This window comes from Zingiber officinale, chromosome 8B (assembly GCF_018446385.1).
Source record: "Zingiber officinale cultivar Zhangliang chromosome 8B, Zo_v1.1, whole genome shotgun sequence".
NCBI lineage: Eukaryota > Viridiplantae > Streptophyta > Magnoliopsida > Zingiberales > Zingiberaceae > Zingiber > Zingiber officinale.
The window spans coordinates 99,450,744-99,477,264 of record NC_056001.1 but is presented as its reverse complement, the minus strand read 5'-3'; the positions used below and the strand labels follow the sequence as shown (position 1 = coordinate 99,477,264).

Sequence of the window (26,521 nt, the reverse complement as noted above, 5' to 3'; positions counted from 1 at the left end):
AATTGGCTCTAAGGACTAATACTAATAATCCCCCACTAGCACTAGTGTCAATCACTAAAATATCTAATACTCAGTGACCTAGTGTACCCATCATGCTTCTTTTGTGCCAAGCCTTAGTCAAAGATATACAATGTTAGCATCAGTTGGTACTCTATATATCCTCACATCTCTTCTATTGATGATCTCTTGAATAAGATGGAATTGTCGTGGTATATGTTTGGATCGCTGATAAAAGTGAGGTTCCTTAGCTTGTCAATAGCAACATTATTATCACAATTGAGGTCTATTGGGTTCGCTATACTAGGAACTACACCAAGCTCTATAATTAATTTTCTGATCCAAGTAGACTCTTTTGCTGCATCAGAAGCAGCAATATACTTGGCCTCAATAGTAGAATCAGCAACTGTATCTTGCTTTGAACTCTTCCAGCTCACAACACCACCATTTAAGCAAAATACATATCCTGGCTGTGATCTAGAATCATCCTTGTCAGTTTAGAAGCTTGCATCACTGTAACCTTTTACAGCGAGCTCCTCCTCATTTCCAAATATCAAGAAATAATCTTTTATTTTTTTCAAATACTTAAGAATATTCTTGACTACTGTCAGTGACTTTCACCTACATCTGACTCATATCTGCTCGTCATACTTAACTTATATGAGATATCAGGACGAGTACATAACATAGTGCACATGATAGACCCTATATCAGATGTATAAGGAATCTTATCCATGCTATCCCTTTCTTCCCTAGAAGAGGGGCATTGAGCCTTCAAAAGGCTCATATCATGTGACATCGACAGGAATCCTTTTTTGGAATTCTGCATAGCAAAATGATTAAGCACCTTGTCAATAAATATACTCTAACTTAGGCCAAGCAATCTATTAGATCTATCTCTATAGATATTGATGCCTAAAATGTAGGCTACTTCACCTAAGTCTTTATTGAGAAATAATTCCCAAGCCAAGTCTTCACAGACTGCAGTGTAGGGATATCATTTCTAATGAGAAATATGTCATCTACATATAAGATGAGAAAGATGATTGTGCTCCCACTAACCCTTTTGTAAACACAAGGTTCATCTTCATTCTTTATAAAACCAAATGTTCTAATCGCATCATTGAATCATAGATTCTAGCTTCTCGAAGCTTGCTTTAATCCATAAATAGACCTTTGCAACTTACATACCTTTCCATCACCCTTTAGATCTACAAAACCCTCAGGTTGTGTCATGTATACATCCTCGAGTATATTTTCATTCAAAAATATAGTTTTGACATCCATCTATTAGATCTCATAATCATGGTAAGATGTAATAACATGCATGATCTGAATAGACTTAACCATTGAAACTGGTGAAAAGGTTTCATTATAGTCTATACTATGAATCTGCTTGAATCCTTTAGCTATGAATCACCTCTTATAAGTATTCATATGACCATCCATGTTAGTCTTTCTCTTAAAAATCCACTTGCACCCAATGGGTTTGATCCCTTCAGGTGGATCAACCAAAATCTATACTTGGTTAGTGTACATGAATTCCATTTTAGACCTTATAGGCTCTAGTCATTTCTCAGAATCTAGGTTCATTACAACTTCTTGATAGGATGTAAGCTCATTGATATCAACAAGCATTACATCATCGTGGTCAGACAAGAGAAAAAAAATCTCTCAAGTTGATGGCATATCCTATCAGATCTTCATAGAGCTTGGTCTACTAGAATACGTTGTTACTCCACAAATCTTTATAAAAGACATCTTGGGACTCTTCCCAATCCATATCATATATGTATCTTTATGACGACTTTAGACGGAACACAGTTAAGTATGAAAGTAGCTGTCTCTAGATCATGTCCTCATAATGAAATAGGAAGATCTATCTGACTCATCATTGATTGTACCATATCTAATAAAGTATGATTTCTTCTTTCTAATACACCATTCCACTATGGTATTCTAGATGGAGTGAGTTGAGATAAATCCCAAACTCAACTAGATGGTCACGAAACTCTTGGCTAAGGTATTCCCCATCTCAAACTGATCGAAGCATCTTAATACATTTACCAAGTTAGTTTTGTACTTCATTCTTGAATTCTTTGAATTTTTTCAAAAGATTCAGACTTGTGTTTCATGAGATACACATAGTCATATATACTGAAATCATCAATAAAAGTAATACAGTATTGATAGCCTCCTCTAACTGCTTTATTGAAAGGGCCGCATACATCAGTATGTATGAGTCCAAACAAATCATTAACTCTTTCGCTGTGTCCACTAAAAGAAGTCTTTGTTATCTTGCCTAGTAGACAAGATTTATATGTCCCATATGATTCAAAATTAAATGAGTCCAAAAGTCTATCTTTATGGAGTTGTGATATGCGATTCTCATTTATGTGACCCAAGTGATAATGCAAGAGATATGTTTGGTTTAAATTATTAGATTTGAACTATTTTGTATTTATGTTATAGATTGGGTTTTCAAAGTCTCAAACATAGAGTCCATTCATGATATTTTTACTATAATAGAACATTTCATTTAAATAAATAGAACAACATTTATCTTTTATTATAAATAAAAAAATCTTTCTTGTCTAAACAAGAAATAGAGATAATGTTCTTGGTTAAAGTAGCATAATAGCACTCTTCAAGTTCTAAAATAAGCCCAATAGACAGAGATAAGAAATATGTTCCTATGACTATAGCAACTCTTGCACCATTACCTACTCGTAAGTTTACTTTTCCCTTTGTCAACAATCTAATCTTTTTTAGGCCCTGCACATTGTACAAATGTGAGATGCACAATCGATATCTAATACCCATGAAGAAGAAATAGATAGATTGACTTATATAACATATATACCTGAGGTAAAAGTCTCACTTCTCTTTATTTTTACTTCCTCTAAGTACAACTTACTGTTCCTCTTTTAATGTCCGGTCTCACTACAGTGGAAGTAGGTTTCTTCCTTAGACACCCCACCTTTAGGTTTCAAAACATGAGACTTGGTCTTGCCTTTGGCTTGAGTCTTACCCTTATCTTTGGGCTGTCGTTTGCCTTTTCCCTTTTGCACCATCAAAATGGTACTAGGCTTTGTCTTCTTGAGATTGAGTTCAACAGTTCTCAACATGTTTAACATCTTAGGCAATGACTTATCAATTTTATTCATATTATAGTTCATGACAAATTGACTATAGCCTTTAAGCAACGATTGTAGAACAAGGTCTATGGCCAATTCTGGCCCAATGGAAATCTCAATCTTTCAAGGTTCTCAACGTACCCAATCATTTTGAGTATATGAGTTCCTATAGGACTTCCTTCTTACATCTTTCATTGAAACAAGGGTTTGGATATCTCAAACCTCTCATGTCTTGCCTGCCCCTAATATAGTTGTTTAAGATTTGTAACCATATCATAAGCATTCATGTCCTCATGTTTCTTCTGAAGCTCAGAGTTCATAGTAGCAAGCATAAGACATGACACATCTAATGCATCATATTCTCTAATATATACCCATGTGTCAACTTGATATCATGTATCTATGAATTATGAGATTAAGTCATCAATTGACCTACATGCTAGTCTTAATGCATTAATATTATCCTTGTATATTAATGTTTGATTAAGAATAGTTAAAAGTAGTGTTCTATATATATCTACAGTCATCCACTATCAATTTAACCAATTGATATGTTGTAGACTAGAATCTACTACCCTAGGATATTATTATACTTATTCATCTATCACAAGTCTGAAATAAATATAATAACCATAAACTTTACATTTTATTAATGAAATATTATACAAAAGTTCTCTTGTCAATCATCTCATAATTGTTTCTAAGGGCTAATACTAACAGTCCCAAGCTACAAAGTACCCTCCAAGAACTCCCCATAAGACATTGTAATGGACATGCATATTACCTCTTCTTTTTCCTAATAGGAACAAGAGGTTCTAGTGGAATTGTCTGTACATGTCCAAATTGTTTATAAGCACATGATTAGGATGGTATGGCTCCATAATTTCTAATGATCTTATGTAGCCATAGTAAAAGGTAACTTCAAGATGTAGAAAGATATGCCTCACATCAACACATGGATCTCAAATAACTTGCAATGTATTCACATTATATGATGCTAAGTCAAATAGTTGAATAAGTATATAAAATATAAATAAATAGATAAAATAAGTTAAGTACTCACATCTTTCGGATTAAGCGAATCCTTCCACTCTCTCTATGTTTGTACACCTTCTAAAGATGCTCCAGCATGTGCCTGTTGTGACCACCTCATCGCAAGTGGTTCTCCAACAGTATATTGTAGGTTGTGCTGAGGCCTAGTTGTTAGGAAGTGTTCATATATACATGCCTACATGTGAGAGAACATATTAAATTCAAGGCAATTAAATAACAAAATAAATATGCATATAGAATGTCTATTACCTCGAACAAGATCAAATATCCAGAAATTTATTTCATCCCAATCCTAGATGTGAGCCCCAGCTATCGATATAGATGAGCTAAAGCAGCAGCTCCCTGTGCATACCTATGTACCATACCTATATCCTCTAAAAAAAATCCAAGAGGTTTATTGAGACCTGAGTAAAGTCTTGTCAGAAAAAAGAGTGTAGCCCATATCTTATATATTGCAAATACGCCCATGCTGAATATGTTGTAGTTTCATCATTAGAATTGTTAGTAATTTATGACTAATGTTCTTGCACAGCCACTCTAACTTCATAGACGAACCCCTCGCACCCTCCAAGGACTTATTAACTTTGTCTAACGTCACACTGAACAATCGACTAATCTATTGACGAATGTAAGGTTTGTCATCGCTTGTAGGCTACAATGGAATCCCTTTCACCAATAGACCAAGAAGACAATACACGACATCTAAAGTGATTGTCATCTCTCCAAATGGCATATAAAAGGTATTGATCCCTGATTGTTAACATTTCACAAAAGCAACAATTAAATTTCTATTCAATTTCTAGTACGACATCTCCCTCACTTGATTAAGATGGGAGTCCCTAAAGAGACTCCTCCACATTTGGATTACTCCTAAATCAAAGTCTCATTGCAGTAATTTGGTTGTGTGACATAGACATTTGAGCATGTCTAGCTCTTCACTAAACCAAATTTTTAATGTTACGTGCATTTTGAAACCCCACAACAGTGATGGATCATATGGACCACCTAGAAATGGTTCGCGTAATATTTCATCATCTTCATTATTCTCTCTAATGGGAGCTTGCTCTCCTTCACCCTCATTCATTCCTGAAAGTAAATTTTCTTTGTAGGTATCTCTTCATGAACATCTTCTTGTTATAGTACTTATGGTGGTACCTCTTCTTGGGGTACTTGTGATGATTGTACCTCTTCTTGTGATGATTGTACCTCTCATGCAAGTTTCTCTTCTCAGCTCTTTTTGTTAAAAGTCGTTGGTCTATTCCTCCTTGAAAATGTCTTCAGCATTTTTACTGCACATAAGAAATAAGTGAATTAGATATACAACCAACATGTGTTATTGAAAGGAAATGGTGTTGTGGCTACTTAAACCAAAAAAAAACAAAATGTGTTTGAAAGCACACAATTGAACAAATCCATCGATGTTCAACTCCTAGAGGCCTAACATTTTGTGTTTTGTTCGATAGATAGAAACTGAACACGTTCGATTACGTTTAGCGGTCATTGATTAAATATATTGTGTTGCGTTCGATGGACCATGACCGAACATATCCTAATGAGTTCAATTGATGGTAACCAAACAGGCAGCAATGTGTTCGGCGGACTAGGACTGAACGACGCATAGTTAAAATTCAAGATTTTTGTCATATCTCTACCATACATTTTGTAATTTCAACAACACAACACCATAAAGTCTTTTCATGTAAAATTATCATATTCAAGTTGTTTGTACCCCGTAATAGTTTTGATGTGATCAACCAAGTCAAGTTAGTCCTATTGTTATTTTGGTGCCTTGTGTCTAAGTATGCAGAAACTTAGGAGCACAAGAAGTCAAGCGAAAGACGCAGATAGTAAGAAGGATGGCACGAGAGAGAGCTGACGGACTCGGTGCGTCTGAGGGACAAGGCATTGTGGAAGAGTATGTTGGTGGATGAGAAGAAGGCGCGTTATGTTTCCGAGGGATGAGAAGCCATAGTAGAAGACTGCTAGAAGGCCGGAAAATGGGTTCGGGTGAGCCCTATTCCGAATGGACGAAATCATCCAAGCAAGCAGAGCCAGAGCGGAAGATCCAGACCCAAGAGAGTGGAACCAGAGTGGAAGATCTAGACCAAAATGTCAATAGGGTGTTGACTTTTAGGTCTGAGGGCTCGGAACCCTTCCGAGCGCTAGGACCAGAAGTTTATCAGAATGCGATGTGGCACGTTTCTTTATGACAAGGATAAAATTTTATTCCCCTCTAGGTGCCTGGAACCCTTCCAGGTGCCTGGAACCCTTCCAGGTGCCTGGAACCCTTCCAGGTACCCCGACCAAGGCTATAATACAGTCCTGATCCTAATAGCTTAGAACAACACTTGTAAACGCTTCTCTTTTGTTCTACTACTTATCTGTGAGCTGTCAACTCTATAAGAGGCTTCTCCACCTGAAGGAGACTTTGATAGTGAGCTTCAACTGCCTTGGATTAGCAATCATCTGATTACAAACCAAGTAACTTCTTTTGTGCCTCTTTTCTTTCTTTAATTAATCAGTTCTTTTTATACAAGTGTTAGTTTAATAAGACTATAAAGTGTGAGAAGGGTTTTTATTTCTGTTATTTTTATACAGGGCTATTCGCCCCCCCCTAGCCAGCTGCCAGGGGACCAACAATTGGTATCAAAGCCAAGTTCACTTCAAGAGGACTAACCGCTGATCGAAGCATAAGAGATGACCGGACCGAGTATCTATCCACCTAAGTTTGAGGGGGAATTCACAATTTGGAAAAGAAAAATGGAGCCATTCTTTGATTTATTACTAATCTTAAAGTATGACTTTGTAGCTCCAAAGGACAAAGAAGAATATCAATGGACAAAGAAGGAGCAAGCAGACTTCGTAGCAAATGGATGAGCCGAATTCCATCTACTGAGTGTGCTACCTCTGCAAGAAGTCAATAGAATCGGCTCCTACGAATCAGCAAAGGAGCTTTGGGAGAAGTTCCTTGAGCTACACAAAGGTACGCCCGAAACCAAACTCGTGAAATGGGACCTGCTTCGCAATCAGATCAGCAACGTTCGATTAAAAGAAGGTGAAACTATTGCATACCTTCACTCAAGGATCAAGGAACTCATCATCGAACTCATGAACCTTAGAGAAAAGGTAACCAACCGAGATTCGCTAAAGTATGCGCTTAATGCCTTTCCTAGGAATTCTGAATGGGTATCCTTAGTGGATGCTTATTATATATCTAAGGATCTAGAGGTAAGTACCTTAGAAGAATTATTTTCAACATATGAAGTTCATGAAACAAAATGTATAGATCTGAAGAAGGAGCCGAAACACAACATTTTCCTAAAAGCAAAAGTGGGCAAACCTGACTCTGAATCTTCTCTTTATGATGACGAAACAACGTTCATGGTAAGGAGATTTAAAAATTTATTTAAAACTAATAAATTTAATCAATGCAAGATAAAGAAGAAGAAGAAAGATAAGATTCTACCACTACAATGAAGAAGGGCACGTGAAAGACAACTTCTCTAAATTGAAGAGCAAGGACAAGAGACCAGTCCAGACAAAGCATCAAAATCTAAATGCGACATGGGATGAAATGTCATCCGAATTGGAGATCAAAGCCATTGCCAGACTTGCGCTAGTAGCAAGTCACCAAGAAGAAGAAGACGAAACAAGCTCATCTTCAATGAGCATCGATGAAGGGGGAGCATCGTCAGAGGAAAGCAGCACTACAGGGGGAGCATCAGAAATCGACAAGGTAAGTTAGGTACGGTCCCTACCTCCTGACCAATTATTTAAATTTATAAAAATACTTTCGAAAAGTTCATATAAATTAGAGATAGAAAATAAAAAATTATTAAAAGAAAATGACTAATTTAAATTATCCTTCACAACATCTTGTTAACTAGAGGATTTAGACAAGATAAAAATAAAAAATAAAAAATGAAAAATGAAAAATTGAAAGAAGAAATTAAAAATAATGGATACTCACAAGTTAGAAATTATAATGAACTAAATTGGTATTTTAGATATTATAAGGGTCAAATTAGAAGAATATCACATAGATATATCCTTAAGAAATTTTTAATTAACCCAGTTGTAAGGAATCTATTTTGGGTTCCAAAGTCTTTTTAAATTAAAATTATCATTTTGTGCATATTTTTTTAAAATTTTTGAAAGTTAGACCTAGGGCTTTCAGAAAGAAAATTAAATATTTAATTTCTTTAAAAGACTTTGTTTAAAAGTGATTATTGTTCCAATAACCAAGAAGGCTTAGTGTCTCGTCATAATCTGGAAGCTAATTACTGAAATAAATATTTAATTAACTAATTATTAAAGCATTTAACTGTTATAAAATTATCTAATATTTTCACATAATAATTTTTTTTCAAAAACTAAAATTTCAATACTCATCTGTTAAATTGATCTTGCAATGCTATTTTCTACAAAATTTATTTTTTTAAGGAATTTTATCATTTTCTCTATCTAAGAGAATTTTTCAAAACTTAATTTTTTTTAAAATTTTCAAAAATAGTTTATAAATTAAAAAATCTCTATTTTCAAAACTTCTTGATTTTATTCCTTAAACTTTGCAAAAAATATCCGATTTTAATATGATAAAAGGGGAAAATTAGAGGTTAACTCTAATGGTGAGGGACATTTTTTTATTTTTACACATATTTTTCTTATATGCAAAATATGTACTTGCTATTTCTATATGTTTCTTGGTTTACCCAACTTAACTTGGGTTGATTTACATCAAAAAGCAGGAGATCGTAAGTACCTGTGATAGCTTTAATGTGATCAACCAAGTCAAGTTAGGTATTATTGTTATTTTGATACTTTGTGTCTAAATGTGTAGGAACTTAGGAGCATAAGAAGTCAAGCGAAAGACGCAACTAGTGAGAAGGACGACACGGGAGAGAGCCAACGAGCTCGGTGTGTTCAAGGGATGTGGTGCCATGGAAGAGTACGCTGGTAGACTAAAAGGAGACACATGACGTTTCCGAGGGACGAGAAGCCAGCATGGAAGATGGCTCGAAGGCCAGAAAATGAGTTTGAGTGAGCCCTATTATATTCTGAATGGTCGAAATCACCCAAGCAAGCAGAGCTGGAGTGGAAGATCTGGACCCAAGCAAGTGGAACCGGAGCGGAAGACCCAGACCAAAAAGTCAGTAGGGTGTTGACTTTTGGGTTCAGGCGCTCAGACCAGAAGTTTATCGGAACGCGACGTGGTGCTTTCCTTTGTAACAAGGATAAAATTTTATCCCCCTCTAGGCGCCTAGAACCCTTCCAAGCGCCCCAATCAGAATTATAAATACAACCCTGATCCCAATAGCTTAGAACAATACTTGTAAACACTTCTCTTTTGTTCTGTTATTTGTTGTGAGCCATCAATGCTGTAAGAGGCTTTTTCGCCTGAAGGAGACTTTGATAGTGAGCTTCAACTACCTTAGATTATCAATTATCTGATTACAAACTAAGTAACTTCTTTTGTACCTCTTTTCTTTCTTTAATTAATCAGTTTCTTTTTATGCAAGTGTTAGTTTAATAAAGATGTAAAGTTTGAGAAGGGTTTTTGTTTCTGTTATTTTTATATAGGGTTATTCACCCCCCCCCCCCTAGCCGGTCGCCAGGGGACCAACACAAGTAAGTTTTTACACAAATGGAAAATGAAAACTAAACACAAATCTTAAAAAAAATAAAAATTTACCTATGTAATGATAATGTAGAAAAAAATAAAAGGTCGAACGAGAACTAACCTGTATAATTCGAGCACCATTGTTGGATGGTATTGTTAGAAATCGAGTTGTCTAAATCCGATTGATGTTTATGCACTGAAGAGACGAGAGAGATGGAGAGAAGAGAGGGAAAGTAGGAGATGTAGATTTTTTATGCTATATATATATATATATATATATATATATATTAGAGTTTTTAGAATTTTCAAAAAGGGTAAAATAGTAATATTATAGGATTAGGATGTATTTAGAAAAATTTATGTTAAAAAAATTATTGATGGGTATATTTAGAAAATGGGTGTGTTTAGTGAAAGTGAGGGTGGATAGTGTTGGACAATCTGTCGAAGATTTTTTAGGAATTAGATGGATTAAAATTATACTAAATTAAATTCAACTTATCTATTGAGATGACTTGAGCAGATAATCTCAAGCTGCTAGTGGGGGTTAGTTTCTGCCAAGTGCTAAGTATAAACTATAGAGTAGCCGAGCGGGAGAGCGGCTGAGTAGGCAGAGCGGTCAAGCGGGCAAAGTGACTAAGCAAGCAGAGCGGCCTAGTGGTAGAGCGGCAAAGCAGGCAGAGTTGCTAAGTGGACGAGCAATTGAGCGACCAAGTGGCAGAGTAGTTGAGTGAGCACATAGGCCGAGCAGGCACATCGGCCAAGCAAGCAGAGTGGCCAAGTGATAGAACGGGCACAACAACCGAGCAAGAAGAGTTGTCGAGCAGGTAAAGCGACCGAGCAAGCAGAGCGGCCGAGCAAGAAGAACAGTCGAGTGGCAAAATGGCCGAGCGAGCACATCGGTTGAGTAGGCAGAGCGACCGAGTAGAAAAGCAACCTAGCAAGCAGAACTACCAAGCAAGCAAAGCAGCCGAGCAAGAAGAGCTGTCGGGCAAGCAAAGCAGCCGAGCAGGCAGAGCAGCCGAACAGACAGAGCGATCAAGTGGCAACGCCACTAAGCAGGCAGAGCAGTCGAGCGGGTAGAGCAACCAAGTAGACCGAGGCCTGCGATGGACACAGTTTCCTTGAAACATATTTGCCCCACCTCTAGTTGTGCTTCGAGATTTTCTTAGGTCTTTTGTTTCCCAAGATAGAATGATTAATCGTGATATACACCAAGCAGTGGTGGTCATGGCGAACTGAGAGGTATCCGACTACTATCATGAGTACACCACCGAGTAGGAGATGTACCATAGAAAAAGAGAGTAGGAGAATGTAGGTGGGAAACTTTAGCTTTTCTTTTCGTGTGTGTTTTTTTTTGTCTGTGATCACAGCCTCCTTATTTAGAAGCTCAAACCAATGGGCAACATTTAATGATCGATTAATAATTATTACTCGCCAATGTTCATTCAACCGTTTACCGATTTTGTATTAATCTTCAATTTAATGCATCCGTTACACACTTAAATAAGCAGCAAGTCAACATTCGCTTGGGAAAAATTTTCCTATTAGTTTATTCTGTTGGTGCGGGAAGCATCCGACGATTGAACCTGAGTTTTGATAATGGCAAAGGATTCAAAGTTAAGGTGTGTTGTGATCTAACGTGCTTGAATGAGATTGCAGGAAAGTCCTAACTGCGGTTAGGCAGGTGAAAACCCTAGGGGGTGGTAACCCTATGCGGAAAGTCTTGGTAGGTCGAGTGCTTCAGGCAAAAGTCCTAGGGGGGTAACCCTAGGTGGAAAGTCCTGGTGTCGCGAACCAGGTGAAAGACTGGACCAGCCGGGAAGCGGAAGTCCAGTAGAAAGTCCGGAAGCATCGAGCACCGAGCAAAAGTCCAGTCGATCTGGAGGATCACACTGGCAACAGGTAAATCTCCTGAGTGGAGTAGGTGAGGACGCGTTCCCCATAGAGGGAACAGTAGGCGTCGGATCGACCTAGGGTTTCCGGTTGGAAATCCGAAGTCAGACCCGGACAGTCCGATGTCTGTCAAACTTCATATTTAGATATTTTATGTGCTAACTTTTGTTTTACAGGATATGTTTGTGTTTTTGGATCTAACATGTCTTGCAGGTACGAAAGAACAAGGTTAAGCCTCGGATAAACAGTGTCCGAGGTGCCTCCATGGAGCTTGGAGGCGCCACGGGTGCAAAAGATGAGCTGGCTGCGAAGCAGGCTTGGAGGCGCCTTGGACTGGTGGATGAAGGCGCCTTGGAGAGCATAGAAGGCGCCTTGAACCTGATAAGGTTCGACCAGTTCAGCCCCTATCTCAGCGTGTGACTCGGCCAACATGGAGGCGCCTTGGATGGCTTTCAAGGCGCCTTGAACACCCTTTATAAGAGGGTCTCGACCAGCAGCTCTTTACAACTCACTCCAAGCAATCCTTCTGCGACTAGCTGCTAACGACACGATCCCGAAGTGCTGCGACGACCCCCCGACGACCCGGAGCTCCGAATCTTCAGTTATTCATATTGTCGTCGGTATAACTTAATCATTTCTTATTGATTATTGTACTTCACTTGTAATTCTATTCGAGCTATTAGTTGTTGCCCACAGTAAGTGATCAAGGATCGCGGGCCTTCGAGTAGGAGTCGAGCTCGGCTCCGAACGAAGTAAATACCCTCGTGTTTGTGTTGTTTTTCTCTTTTATTCCGCTGCGTTACTCAAGTGTTTAATCGAACGATTTACGATTCCGAACCGAGTGAAAGCCACGAGCGCTATTCACCCCCCCTCTAGCACGTCTCGATCCAACAATTGGTATTAGAGCGGGGTCATTTTGAATCAGTGCAACCACTATTCAAAACAATTTTTTTTTCATGGTATTTTTAGTTTTTACGGAGTCAATTTGAATTAGCTTAATAGCTATATTCTAATTAATTTTTCGAATCAAATTTTGCTCGAGACTGGTGCAACACCACTCGAGTTCGCAAATCTTTAACTCTATCTCCCGCACTATACTAATCCAAGACCTAGTCTTGGAACATTCTTTACTTTTTTTGTTGCATATTACAAATGGCTCAACAAGAAGGGTTCAACACCGTTCGCCCCCCATTTTTCTCCGGAGAAGACTTCGGATATTGGAAGGGTGAATGGAAACCTTCCTGAAGACGCAATTCGATACGTGGATGATAATCAAGACCGGACTACAACTCCCATCCGACGAAGACGGCAAGCCAACACCCTGCGAAAAATGGGAACCAACCACAATCAAGAAAGTGGAAGCTGATGCCAAAGCGACATGCACCCTCCAGTGCGGACTGACCAAGGAGGAGCTCAATCGAGTTGGTCCGTTCACATCAGCTAAGGAGCTCTGGGAGAAGCTGATCGAACTCCACGAGGGCACCTCCGATACTAAGGTAAGCAAGAGAGATATATTGCTTAATAAATTGTATAATCTAAAGATGCAGGAAGGTGAGACGGCGAGTTCACTGCACGCAAGAATTCAAGATATCCTCAACTCCCTCCACGGAATCGGGCAGAAGGTAGAAAATAGGGATATCATAAGGTACGCTCTTAACTCGTTTCCAAGGAGTACATTGTGAGCATCAATGGTAGATGCCTACAAAGTCTCTAAAGATCTATCTTGTATTAAATTAGATGAATTGTTTTTGGAATTCGAACTTCACGAGCAGACTAATGCACAACCAACCGAGAAGGGGGTTGCTTTGGTTGCATGTACCAGTCGAACACGCGAACCGAGATCACGATGAAGAACTGAACTAGAGTCAGAAGAAGAACCCGAGTCAGACAATGAAGACGATGAATTAACAACCGAGCTCGTAAACCTCGTAAAGAAGCTCTACAAGAAGAAGAAGGGCTTCAACAAGAGAGATCTAAAGAAGGCAGTACAATCCAAAGAGGTTCAACCGAGTTCGAAGGGTAAGTTCGAGGTTATCTGCTACGGGTGCAACCAGAAGGGGCACATCAAGGCCAACTTCCCAAGTCTAAAGGATGCAAAGAAGCGAAAGAAGAAGGCCCTGAAGGCGACGTGGGACGAATCCTCAGAAGAAGATTCCGATGACGAACTCGATCAGACGAGTCTCCTCGCACTGATGGCCTGGGACCAGATCGACGAATCCGAGAGCTAGAGCGAGTCGGAGGCCGAGTCCGAGCGAAGCCACGGATCCGTATCCGTTTCCGAAGGGCCAGACCCCGCTGTGAGTATTTCTAGACTTAATAATCTAGTTAATTATTTATTGTGAAAGTTAGCTAAATCGAATCTTAAAATTAAGTCACTTTTAAAGGAAATAGAAATCCTTAAAGAAGTGACTAACTCCGAATCTTTGACTGAACCAGTTCAGACTGGAAACTCAACTCAAGCCCAAAAACTTGAGGAAGAGAATTCCAGCCTGAAAACTCAAGTCAAGGATCTGGAGAAAACACTAGAACGGTTCTCTTTAAGTTCCAAGAATCTTGGCCTAATTCTTGGGACACAAAGAGTCGTTTACAATAGAACTGGTCTAGGATTTAAACCAAAAAGGAAATATAAATCTTACTTATCTCTTGTAGAAAGAACAAATAGAAAAACAGTCCAAGCATGGGCCCCCAAGTCCAAATTGATTAATCAAGTTGGACTTGGTCAATATTGGATCCCGAAGGATCAAATACACTACCTCGATAGACCATATTGAGGCTATGATCCAAGGGGAGCAAAAAAAAGAAAAACGATATTAATAAAACGAACTTAATTAAAATTTAAAATTCAAAATTCAATATTAATTAAAAAAATTCTAAATTAAAATTCAAAGTTCAAAATTTAAAATTAAATTAAAAATTCAAAATTAAATTAAAATTCAAAATTCAAAATTAAATTAAAAATTTGAAATTAAATTAAGATTCAAAATTAAATTAAAATTTTAAAATTAAATTAAAATTCAAAATTCAATTAAAAATTCGAAATTAAATTCAATTCAAAATTAATTCAAATTCAACTTAAATCAAATAAAGATTAGAAGAGGATATAGAATAGCTGATACCCCCAACTAAACTACCCGACTAGGTAAACCAACTTAATCTACCCGAAATGGGTAAACAAGAGTAGACTACCCGGCAGGGTAATTAAGGTTAGATTAAAAGGAGTTAGGTTTAACTTGATCCACAATACTGGTGAAGTATTGGATGATAGTACGTTGGGGAAGCTTAGTCATCGCATGTCTAGGAAGATATGGCATCGACCTGGTGCATTTGGCTAAGTGGAACTGACCGAAGCTACCCTTTATGGATCCTAACTAGTTAGACCAAGGTTTTGTATTAAGTTCAATGGGTAGGACTATTTGGAAAACCTCGAAGGCATGGTTACTTTAATGATGTCCTTGTGACTCACCATAGCCCAGAAGTTTATCCAAAGAATGCCAACTTGTTGAACCCAAAGCTAAACCTGAATCTAACACAAAGTTAAACCAAACCCTAAAACTTGAACCTAATTCATCTCACAACAAATTGTAGGATTACCTGATTGAAAATTTAGATGGGGTGAGATGACTAAGGAATAAAAATTTAAAAGAGAACCAAATTTGAAATTCAAATTGAAAATTAAATTTGTAATTAATATTATTTTTTAAAAAATCTTTTCAAACTTAATTTCAAAATTATTTGAAAAATCATTTAAAAATCTTTTTAAAAAAATCAATTTCAAAATTATTTAAAAATATTTTCAAAATCAATTTCAAAACCTTTTAAAATCTTTTAAAACTCAATTTAAAAATCTTTTAAAAACTCAATTTCAAAATTATTTAAAAAATATTTTTAAAATCAACTTCAAAATCTTTTAAAAACTCAATTTCAAAATTATTTAAAAATTATTTTCAAAATCAATTTCAAATTTCTTTTCAAAATTAACTTAAAATTATTTTTCAAAATTAATTAACTTAAAATTATTTTTCAAAACTTAAGTAACTTAAATTATTTTTCAAAACTTAATTAACTTAAATTATTTACAAAATCAATCAAACTTAATTTTCAAAATCAGTTAACTTAAAATCATTAAACTTCAAAATAAACCTAAAGTTAGATCTTTGTTTCAACAAATACAAATTCAAACTTAATCACTTCACTTTCTTTACATCAAATAGAGTCTAATTCAAACAATTTATGTGTAGGAACATAAAGAATTGGATCAGTGGATGTTAGATAGTGGATGCTCCAGACACATGACTGGAGATAAACTAAAGTTCACAAAACTCAAACTAAAGAATTTAGGGTCTGTTGCATTCGGCAACGACGACAAACTTAAGGTAATCGGAAGAGGTAACATCGAACTTAGTTCCGATTTTATTATTCGAAAAGTTCTATTAGTTGAAAACTTCAATTTTAATCTTCTAAGTATAAGCCAATATTATGTGATAGTGGATATTTAGTTACCTTTGACAGATCTAGTTGTTTAGTTAAAAATATTGAAAATCCTGAAATCACACTTAAGGGGCTTAGGAAAAATAATATGTACTCAATTGATCTACCCACTTCCTCATTAAAGTGTTTTCTAACACAAGAAGAGGAAACTGAGTTCTGGCACAGAAGACTGGGTCACACTCACACTAGACTCATTTCAAAAATGAGTCAAAGTGGTCTAGTTAAAGGTTTGCCCAAATTAAAATTTATTGAAAACTCAATCTGTAATGCTTGTCAACAAGGAAAACAAACCAAGTCAACCCACAGATCAACTAATCTAGAAAGAACTAACTCCTTACTTGAGCTCCTTCACCTTGACCTATTTGATTCACATGGAGCCAAGTCACTAAGCAAGAACCAGTATTGCTTAGTAATAATTGATGACTACTCTAAGTTCACCTGGGTAAAATTTCTAAAAACAAAAGATGAAACTTTTGAAGAATTTAGTAATTTTTGCAAGTTAACATAAAATGAAAAAGATACTAAAATTAAAAGAATAAGAAGTGATCATGGGGGGGGGATTTGAAAATCATAGGTTTACCCAATTCTGTAAAATCAATGGATACCAACATGAATTTTCATGTCCTAGAACTCCCCAACAAAACGGTCTAGTGGAACATAAAAATAGAACCCTACAAGAAGCCGCTAGAACCATGCTAAATGAATATAACTTAAGTCATCAATTTTAGGCCGAAGCCATAAATACAGCAAATTAGATTCAAAATAGAATTCTAATTAACAAATATCACAATAAAACTCCTTATGAAATGTATTATAATAAAATTCCCAACCTAAACTACCTCAAAGTTTTTGGATGTAAAGTTCATATTTTAAATACTAAAGATTACTTAGGAAAATTTACACCCAAATCAAACCAAGGGATCTTTTTAGGATACTCCACAACCAGTAGGGCCTATAGAGTCTATAACCAAAATACCCTAAAAGTTGAAGAAACAACTAATATAATATTTGATGAAGAAAATAATCTACCTAACTTAAATGAAAATGTTGACATTAATCCAAGAATTATTGAAGACGATGAAATTCATCCCAACACTAATAAACCAGAGGAACCAATTTCTGACCCAAATATAAGACCAACTAGAGCAAGTACCTCTCACCCACCTGACCAAATTTTGGGTGATCCAAACCTAGGAGTAAGAACTAGATCCTCGTATAGGAACCTGAGTCAGATTGCCCTTATTTCAAAGATTGAGCCTAAGACTATAGAAGAAGCCCTACCCGACCCAGACTGGATTATTGCTATGCAAGAAGAGCTAGCACAACTTGTACCTAAACCCATAGATAAGTCCATAATTGACACCAAATGGGTATTTAGGAACAAATTGGATGATCAGGGTGAAATAGTTAGAAACAAGGCTAGACTAGAAGCCAAAGGATTTAGTCAAATTGAGGGTTTAGACTACGACGAAACCTATGTACCAGTAGCTAGACTTGAATCCATTAGAATGTTGTTAGCCTATGTAGCACATAAAGGGTTTAAGTTATACCAAATGGATGTAAAATCCGCATTCCTAAATGGATTCATTAAGGAAGAGGTCTATGTAAACCAACCCCCAAGATTTGAGGACCTAGACTATCCTAATCATGTATTTAAATTGAAAAAGGCCTTATATGGACTTAAACAAGCTCCTAGAGCATGGTATGAACGACTATCTAATTACTTAACATCCAAAGGCTTTATCCAAGGTCACATAGATCCAACTCTATTTGTAAAAATTATAGAAAAAGACATCTTCATAGCCCAAATCTATGTTGATGATATAATTTTCGGCTCAACTAACTCTAAATTTCTAAAAGAATTCATTAAATTAATGGAAAATTAGTTTGAAATGAGTATGGTTGGAGAACTAAATTTTTTCTTAGGTTTACAAATTAAACAAACGAAAGATGGAATCTACATTTACCAAACTAAATATGCTAAAGAACTAATTAAAAAATTTGGCATGGAACATTCTAAAATCATAAATACCCCAATGGCCACTAACATCAACATTGACTCGGACCCAGAAGGTAAATCAGTAGACCCAAAGTACTATAGAAGTATAATAGGAAGACTACTCTACCTAACTGCAAGTCGACCGGATATAATATTTGCAGTTGGTATGTGCGCAAGATACCAATCTTATGCAAAAGAATCACATCTAACATATGTTAAAAGAATACTTAGATATATAAAAGGCACCCTCAATATAGGACTTTGGTACCCTAGAACTAGCACCTTTGACCTATTTGGCTATTCTGACTCAGACTATGCTGGGTACAAATTAGACAGAAAAAGTACAAGTGGTAGCTGCCAAATACTAGGTCAGTGCCTAGTAAGTTGGTCAAGCAGAAAGCAACATTGTGTTGCTCTATCCACCACTGAAGCTGAATACATAGCCCTAGGAGAGTGTGCCTCTCAACTTTTGTGGATGATGCATACCTTAAAAGACTATGAGTTAGAATACAAAAATACAAAAATCTTAATTGATAATATAAGCTCAATTAATCTAACTAAAAATCTAATTCACCACTCTAGGACTAAACACATAGAGGTAAAACACCACTTTGTAAGGGATCATGTAGCTAAAGGTGAACTTGCACTCAACTATGTTGAGTCCAAATCAAACCTAGCTGATATTTTCACAAAACCCTTACCTGAACTTGAGTTCAGTGCACTTAGAAGACAAATAGGAATGCGCTGGGTAGAATAGATATTAATTTTCAAAATTCATTGTTTTACTTCAAAACTTATTCTCTTATTCTTTTCAAAATCTAGGAAAAATAATGATTTTAAAATCCCATTTTCTTAGAATTTTCAAAAATTGTACTTAGCCTAGGCTCTACCCTAGAAATCCTGTTCCCCTAGATTTAAGCCAGAGCATCTCACAAACACCTAGGTATACCTTGCTTGTGTTTGAAAAACATCGAATGGTGTGAGATGCATAGGGTACAGCCTGGACTCAACAATGCTTATTTCTGTGCATCAATATGAGTCTGGGCGTTAAATACTTTATTAACAGTAATCAAGTCAAGTCTTCCAGCCTTAGTCAAATCTAACTGGACTAAATGACTTAACTTGACTAACCAAGTGAAAGCTGCTACCCTCTAGGCAATCAGCAAGTAGCTAAAGGTTAGACAGTTGGTGAAGAAAATGGAAATATTAAGCTTAAGCATGCTTGTACTTTAGGGCTCTGATACATGATCAAAACAAATTAATAAGTTAACAACTATTTAACTTGACTCATGCTTGGACTTAAGGACTAACTAAACTTGAACATAAATTAAATATTTAGTTACTCCCTCTTCGTCCTAAAATTTCATAAATTCTTACTCCTATTTTCTTCAAAATTAAGTTTTTTTTAAGTACCTTTTCAAACTGAAACTACATTTTCAAAAATTTAATGTTTGCAAAAGGCTTAGCTAAGTGACTCATATAGCAACCTTCAAACTTAGCCATCTTTATGAATTTTTGCTAAGTTACCTATTAGATTCATTCTATACTTAGCTAAAAGTATTAAAAGTATATTTCTTTACTTGCAAAATTTAACTCATGGCTTTCAAAAATTTTTGCTAAGTAAAAAGAGCCTTCAAAATAATTTGCCTCCAAAATTCTTTAAAATCTAGCTAAGTTTTTCTAAACTTAGTTAAATATTTTTTCTTTTCTTCTAAAACCAACTAAGTTTAAAAAGAGGCTAAAGTCATCCTTCAAAGTCATCCATAAATTAGCCTTTTTACCTTAGGAGAAAAATATTACTTTTTAAGTCCTCCTTCTCCATTAACTAACAATTTTTTTAGTAAAATTTAATTATAAGCTAAGTGTTTCACAAGCATTTTTTCAAAGCCTAATCTGTTTTTTCTAAAAACTTGAAACGTGCTTTCAACTGACTTATTTTTTGATAAATGACAAAGGGGGAGAGTAGGAAATTCAAAAGTAAAAATCTATCTAATTCAAAAAGGAAGCCCTGTGTTAAGGGGGAGCTTCACAAAGTTTAAGTGTTAGCTTAAATTATGCTTTTATTTTAATTTATATACTTAAGCTTGCTCACTTAAAACCTTTTAATATATTTATACATTTGTTTTAACTTAACTTTGAATTTGGGTTGCCATAATAAAAAAGGGGGAGATTGTTGGTGCGGGAAGCATCCGACGATCGAACCTGAGTTTTGATAATGGCAAAGGATTCAAAGTTAAGGTGTGTTGTGATCTAACATGCTTGAATGAAATTACAGGAAAGTCCTAATTGCGGTTAGGCAGGTGAAAACCCTAGGGGGTGGTAACCCTATGTCATAGGGGGTGGTAACCCTATGCGGAAAGTCTTGGTGGGTCGAGTGCTTCAGGCAAAAGTCCTAGGGGGTAACCCTAGATGGAAAGTCCTGGTGTCGCGAACCAGGTGAAAGACTGGACCAGCCGGGAAGCGGAAGTCCAGCAGAAAGTCCGGAAGCATCGAGCACCGAGCAAAAGTCCAATAGATCTGGAGGATCGCACTGGCAACAGGTAAATCTCCTGAGTGGAGTAGGTGAGGACGCGTTCCCTGCAGAGGCAACAGTAGGCGTCGGATCGACCTAGGGTTTCCGGTTGGAAATCCGAAGTCAGACCTGGACAGTCCGATGACTGTCAAACTTCATATATAGATATTTTATGTACTAACTTTTGTTTTGCAGGATATGTTTGTGTTTTTGGATCTAACATGTCTTGCAGGTATGAAAGAACAAGGTTAAGCCTCGGATAAACAGTGTCCGAGGCGCCTCCATGGAGCTTGGAGGCGCCTCGGGTGCAAAAGATAAGCTAGCTGCGAAGTAGGCTTGGAGGCGCCTTAAAGGAAGCTCAAGGCGCCTTGAACTGGTGGATGAAGGCACCTTGGAGAGCATAGAAGGTGCCTTAAACTTGATAAGGTTCGACCAGTTCTGCCCCTATCTCAGCGTGTGACTCGGCCAGCATGGAGGCGCCTTGGATGGCTTTCAAGGTGTCTTGAACACCCTTTATAAGAGGGTCTCGACCAGCAGCTCTATACAACTCACTCCAAGCAATCCTTCTACGACTAGCTGCTAACGACACGATCCCGAAGTGCTGTGACGACCCCCCGACGACTCGGAGCTCCGAATCTTCAGTTATTCATATTGTCATCGGTATAATTTAATCATTTCTTATTGATTATTGTACTTCACTTGTAATTCTATTCGAGCTATTAGTTGTTGTCCACAGTAAGCGATCAAGGATCGCGGGCCTTCGAGTAGGAGTCGAGCTCGACTCCGAATGAAGTAAATACCCTCGTGTTTGTGTTATTTTTCTCTTTTATTCCACTGTGTTACTCAAGTGTTTAATTGAACGATTTACGATTCCGAACCGAGTGAAAACTACGAGCGCTATTCACCCCCCCCTCTAGCGCGTCTCGATCCAACATACTCACTTAGGGAAATTTTTGCCCCTACCAATCCAACATTCAGTGCGCGCAGGTCGTGCTCATAAACGAGTCAACTTGGTTCAGTACAATCCGAGCCCTAGATTTGTACCCTTATACCCACACATAAGAGAGAATCTCTATTCATACATTTATTTACACCATATATACATATAAACTAATATAAACTAACTAATATATTTTAAAACTCTCAATACAAGATTAAAATCTCATCCATAATGAAACATTTTTTCTTTACCCCTCTTTACTATTTACATATATTCAAACGATAACCCCTCCCTAGCAAAATATCAAATTAGAACATCGTGATTCTAAAGTCTTTTTATTTTTTACCCAATTAAAAAAAACAACTTAGAACGTAGATTCAGGCCCGGCTCAAGGCATTGACCTATGTCTAGGCCCCAATATTATTGGGACCCATTGATTAAATAATTAAGTAAAGACATTAAAAAAAATAAATTGAGTCGTTAATATTAATTAATGATAGCATACACATTAATAAATATCATGATAACCCATTAATAGCATCTTATTAATTAATTCATTATTCTTATTTACACATTACATGTGTCCTTATTTCCTCATAATTACAATTAACCAAGATTTTATTTTATTTAATCTTATTTCCTCATAATTGCACTTAGCCAAGATTTTATTCTATTTAATTATATATCTTATAAAACTAATAAACTCTTTTCTTCTCAATATCTCTAAAAAAAACTCTAATTGTTCTTTCACCAATGCTTCGTGCCTATTTTTTTTTTCTTCATTAATTTTGTATGTTTATATTCTCTCACCGGTATCTTTTTTCTTTTCTCATCAATAATTTTGTACATTTATGCTTTCTCGTCGGTGATACTCTCATAGAACGCTCTTCTCTTCCCTCGCTGATAATATTTATTTTTCATTCTTTCTTTTTCTTTCTCGATAACAACATGAATAAGAGATTTTTTTATCCATACAATGTAAAGTAAAATGTTTCATAAAAAATAAAAAGTAAAATTAATAAAATTTTATTTATCTCAAAAAGATTAAATAATTTAACCGTGTTAAAAAAATTATCTAAATATTAACGAGAAAACTAAATTTTATATAAAAAATATTTTATTTTTTAAAAAATGAATTAATTTTTTTTAAATCAATCATTTTCAATGTTAAATTCAAATGAAAAAAAATTGGGAAAAAAATTTAAATATATTAAAAAAAAATTAATTTATTTTTTTCTAAGATCTCGAGGAATCTTGAGAAGGCCTGCGCCGATTAGTGATTTTGTTCTGAATAAAAAACGTCAAGATTTTTGTCCTACAAACATCACATGGCTAGCGCCAGTAGCTTTATTGTTTGTTAAGGATTACAATACTCTTTCTTACACATGGATCAAAACAAATGGAAGAGATGATGCAGGTTTCTTTTACAGGGATAAGGATAATAAATAGCTAGCCACCGTCCTCAACTGACATGACATTATACTGATTGGTAGGGCAGAGGCTGAAAGCACATGTCACATGCGCTCTGCTTCGCTAGCTACCTCTTATTAATTCTCTGTCTTCTTCCAACCGTTTTGATGATGTTGCCGTTGTTGTTGACTTCTGATGATACAACAACCACAATAATGGAGCATGATACAACAACCACAATAATGGAACATGCAATGCTGCTGCATGTGCTTCCCTCTGTTTTTTGACGTTGTCGTCGAGCTTCTCAATAATTATTCTGAAATTTATCAAAGACACGCATATTTAGGAAATTTTAGAATCAACCATTTATTTGACGGAGTAGAATGACTGATCTATTATTACGATAGATTAGAAAATTTTCGATCAAATTCAATCTAATTAAGATGAGATGTGAATTAAATGGGCTAATATTTGAACCCATTGAAAATTAAAAAATAAAATAAAAAAGATTTCACGATTTTATTTCGAAAAAATTCATCAATCAAATGTATCTTTATTTCTCAACTCGAGTGTCAATTACCCAAGTCCGTTGTAGATTGACCCATGCGAGTCAGTGGCCTAGGTGGGTCGACCTACTATAAACTTGGATTGATAAAATTCTAACCCAATTTATTTAAATTATTTGACGTGGCAGCCAAGCCAATCTGATAGACCCAATCCAAATTGATAACTCTAACTATAAGAATGAGCAAAGAGTATATTAATTTAGATGATCTTCCCATTCTACCCCTCACGTCAATATTAACTTTTCACATGTCGATTTTCAATATACCTGAGCTACATTCAAAATAATAGATAAAATAATTATTTCTGTGATTTAAATGCATACAATTTCAATATCTCTATCCGTCCCTCTCTTTTCACTCATGAAAAGTAAATCTCTTTTTTCCTTCCCGTCACCTATTGATTTATACAACTCAATTTTTTTTAATTTAACTACTAAAATCAGAACTAAGATTTAACATCAAATATACCTTCTATCTACCTTCTCTACTCTTTCAAGTGGTTGCAAATTCGCAAAAATATAAATAGTATAGGACATTAGTGGATTTCAGTTAAAATGCACTGAGCAACCTAAAGAGCTTTGATTGTACATATTCTAAGTCTTGTGAATTTCTAAAGTACCAAGGAGTCCAAATGTACCTTCTTTTTTCTGTTTTTGAACTTCCCTAGTAGTGTCAAGGAGAAAAAGATCCTTAGCTAAAATGCTTGGGTCTGATCTCGAAGAGACCAGGACCATGTTGGTCTTGATCTGAAAGTAAATTAGGACCATGTTGAGCCTAGTATGAGGAGTTTGAAATAAGTAAAGGAGGAGACTTTTGAACTCCTTATAATCTCAGAAATCTACAGGATCTGAAATGTGTGTAATCTGAGCTCTCTAAGTTAAACAATGAGTTTTAACTGAAATTCACTGATGGGCGTAAGTTATTTAAATTTTTACAAACTTGTATTCATTCGGTAAATTTGAATGAAAGAAAGGTAAATATGATATCAAATTTTGGTTCTGATCAATGAATACTATAAGCCTGATATAAGAATTGACCAAGACCAAATTGAGTCTATTTTAATTTGAAGTATTTGGAGGTGTAGTGTATAGCAAGTATTGACCCAAATTAGTTCTACAATCTCTAAAATTTTAAACTTTTAACATAATCTGAATCAAGAAAGTTCGGAAACCTTTGATAGTATTGGTGAACAAGTATGATAAATCTAATTAAGTTATTTAATAAGCTTATATCAAATTGTATTGAGAATGTGAAGATTCTAAAATTCACGATTCTCAATCTAAGTTGTGAAATTAAGATCTAATGTATAAATACATTTAAGAGATCAATAATGATTTTAGTTGAGGTGATTTTAAAGTTTTAAAAATCAAGCTTAGGTCAAAATTTATTGATGACTTTAGGATCTTAGAAACCTTTTAAATCAAATTCATTACACTCATTCAATCATCTCAAGTGTAATCAACATGGATTTCATAGTTTAACTAGAGAGTTATGAGTTTTTAAGAATGATATTTTTAAGATATGATTACAAAATTTAACGCATAATGGAAAAAAGTTTATACTGATGAACTATGGACGACAACTAATAAATGAGGGATATAATAAAAAAATAATTATATATTTTGATAAACATAAAAGTTGGGTATATATTTGGGGTATTATAAAAATCTGAGTAAGCAGCTCATAAATTGCCGTTTGTTAAAAGTTAATAGGAGACAAATCAGACAGGAATTTAAATTAACTGTATAACTGCCAGCGTTATGATTATCTCTCAGACAAAGTCCAATGTTTTGTCTAACAGATGTCATTTTACGGAGCATATTGACTGCCGTGATTAGTTTAAAACTGTCCGCCTTCGAAGATTTGGCCAAACTGCCAGTGCGCCGGCGCGACGTCCTCCGACTGCACCACCCTGCCGTCGCCCGTGGTCACCTGGAAGGACAGTGCCTGCCCCATCAGCTCGGGTGTCTTGGTGATCTGCCAGTTTTGTCCCCACTCCCTCTCCATCGGCGTCCACGCGCCGCTGCCTGAGGACCCCCTGACCGCCACTGACGCCACGTCGCCGGAGCCGCCCACGTTGTACACCAGCACCAGGATCCACCACGGATTGCCCTTGATCTGGAACTTGATCCCGCCGTCTTTCACGCACGCCACCCGCCGGAACTGGATGGGGATGCTCCCTGCGTACGGGGTCGTCGCGATCCTCGTGTACATCGCCTCCGACATGTCGAAGTGCTTCCGGGGTGGCTGGCAGAGCCCGCCGCCTGGCAGCTTCGGGTCCGGCGGGCAGAGGCTGGTGACGGTAACCATGATGCTGCTCCCGGGCCGGCACCGCCGCGTGTCGTTGAAGCACCGCACCTCGTAGCACGCGCCGCAGGTCTCGTAGTTATTGAACAGCACGCCGGAGACGGCGGTGTTGGCCAGACCGTACCCCTGCGCGAACAGATCACTATAGCCGCAGTCGCCGCCCATGGTGGCTCTACCGGACATGTCGCCGTAGAACGTAGCATCGGCGATTTGCCATCCGCCACTCGCCACCGCAGTAGAGGCCACGAGAGCCACCACCGAGATCACTACACCCACGGCAACCGCACTCATCGCCGTTCCCATTGCCATCTTCTCTTTCCCTCCGCTGATCTGCTTGCTCTCTGCTTCCATTTATAACACTTCAACGGAAGTGAATAAACTAATTATTGGACGACCATTAACGGAATTATTATTATTATTATTATTATTATTATTAATGTTACAGCCCAACTAATTCTGATCTTACACCATTAACGGTGATATGATGAATAGAAGAGGACCTTCAGTGGAGCCCGGGGTTAATAAGCTGGAATAGGTGGCAATCAAATCAAAGTTCAAAACAGGTCAAAGGCTAAGTACCTGGTCTAGTAGGGTCATCA

At 36.6% G+C, this 26,521-nt stretch overlaps 1 protein-coding gene across 1 annotated transcript; it reads right to left on the bottom strand.

The window, feature by feature from the left end:
- Nucleotides 1–25,273: 25,273 nt before the first annotated feature.
- LOC122016018 (expansin-A4-like) lies at nucleotides 25,274–26,267 on the bottom strand. Its single transcript, XM_042573146.1, has one exon. It carries the CDS (start codon nucleotides 26,229–26,231, stop codon nucleotides 25,455–25,457), a length of 777 nt encoding a protein of 258 aa, XP_042429080.1. The 5' UTR covers nucleotides 26,232–26,267; the 3' UTR covers nucleotides 25,274–25,454.
- Nucleotides 26,268–26,521: the final 254 nt, after the last annotated feature.

Bases quoted from the DNA above. Each gene is read 5' to 3' on its own strand.
- LOC122016018 (XM_042573146.1), bottom strand. From the start codon at position 26,231: ATGGCAATGGGAACGGCGATGAGTGCGGTTGCCGTGGGTGTAGTGATC.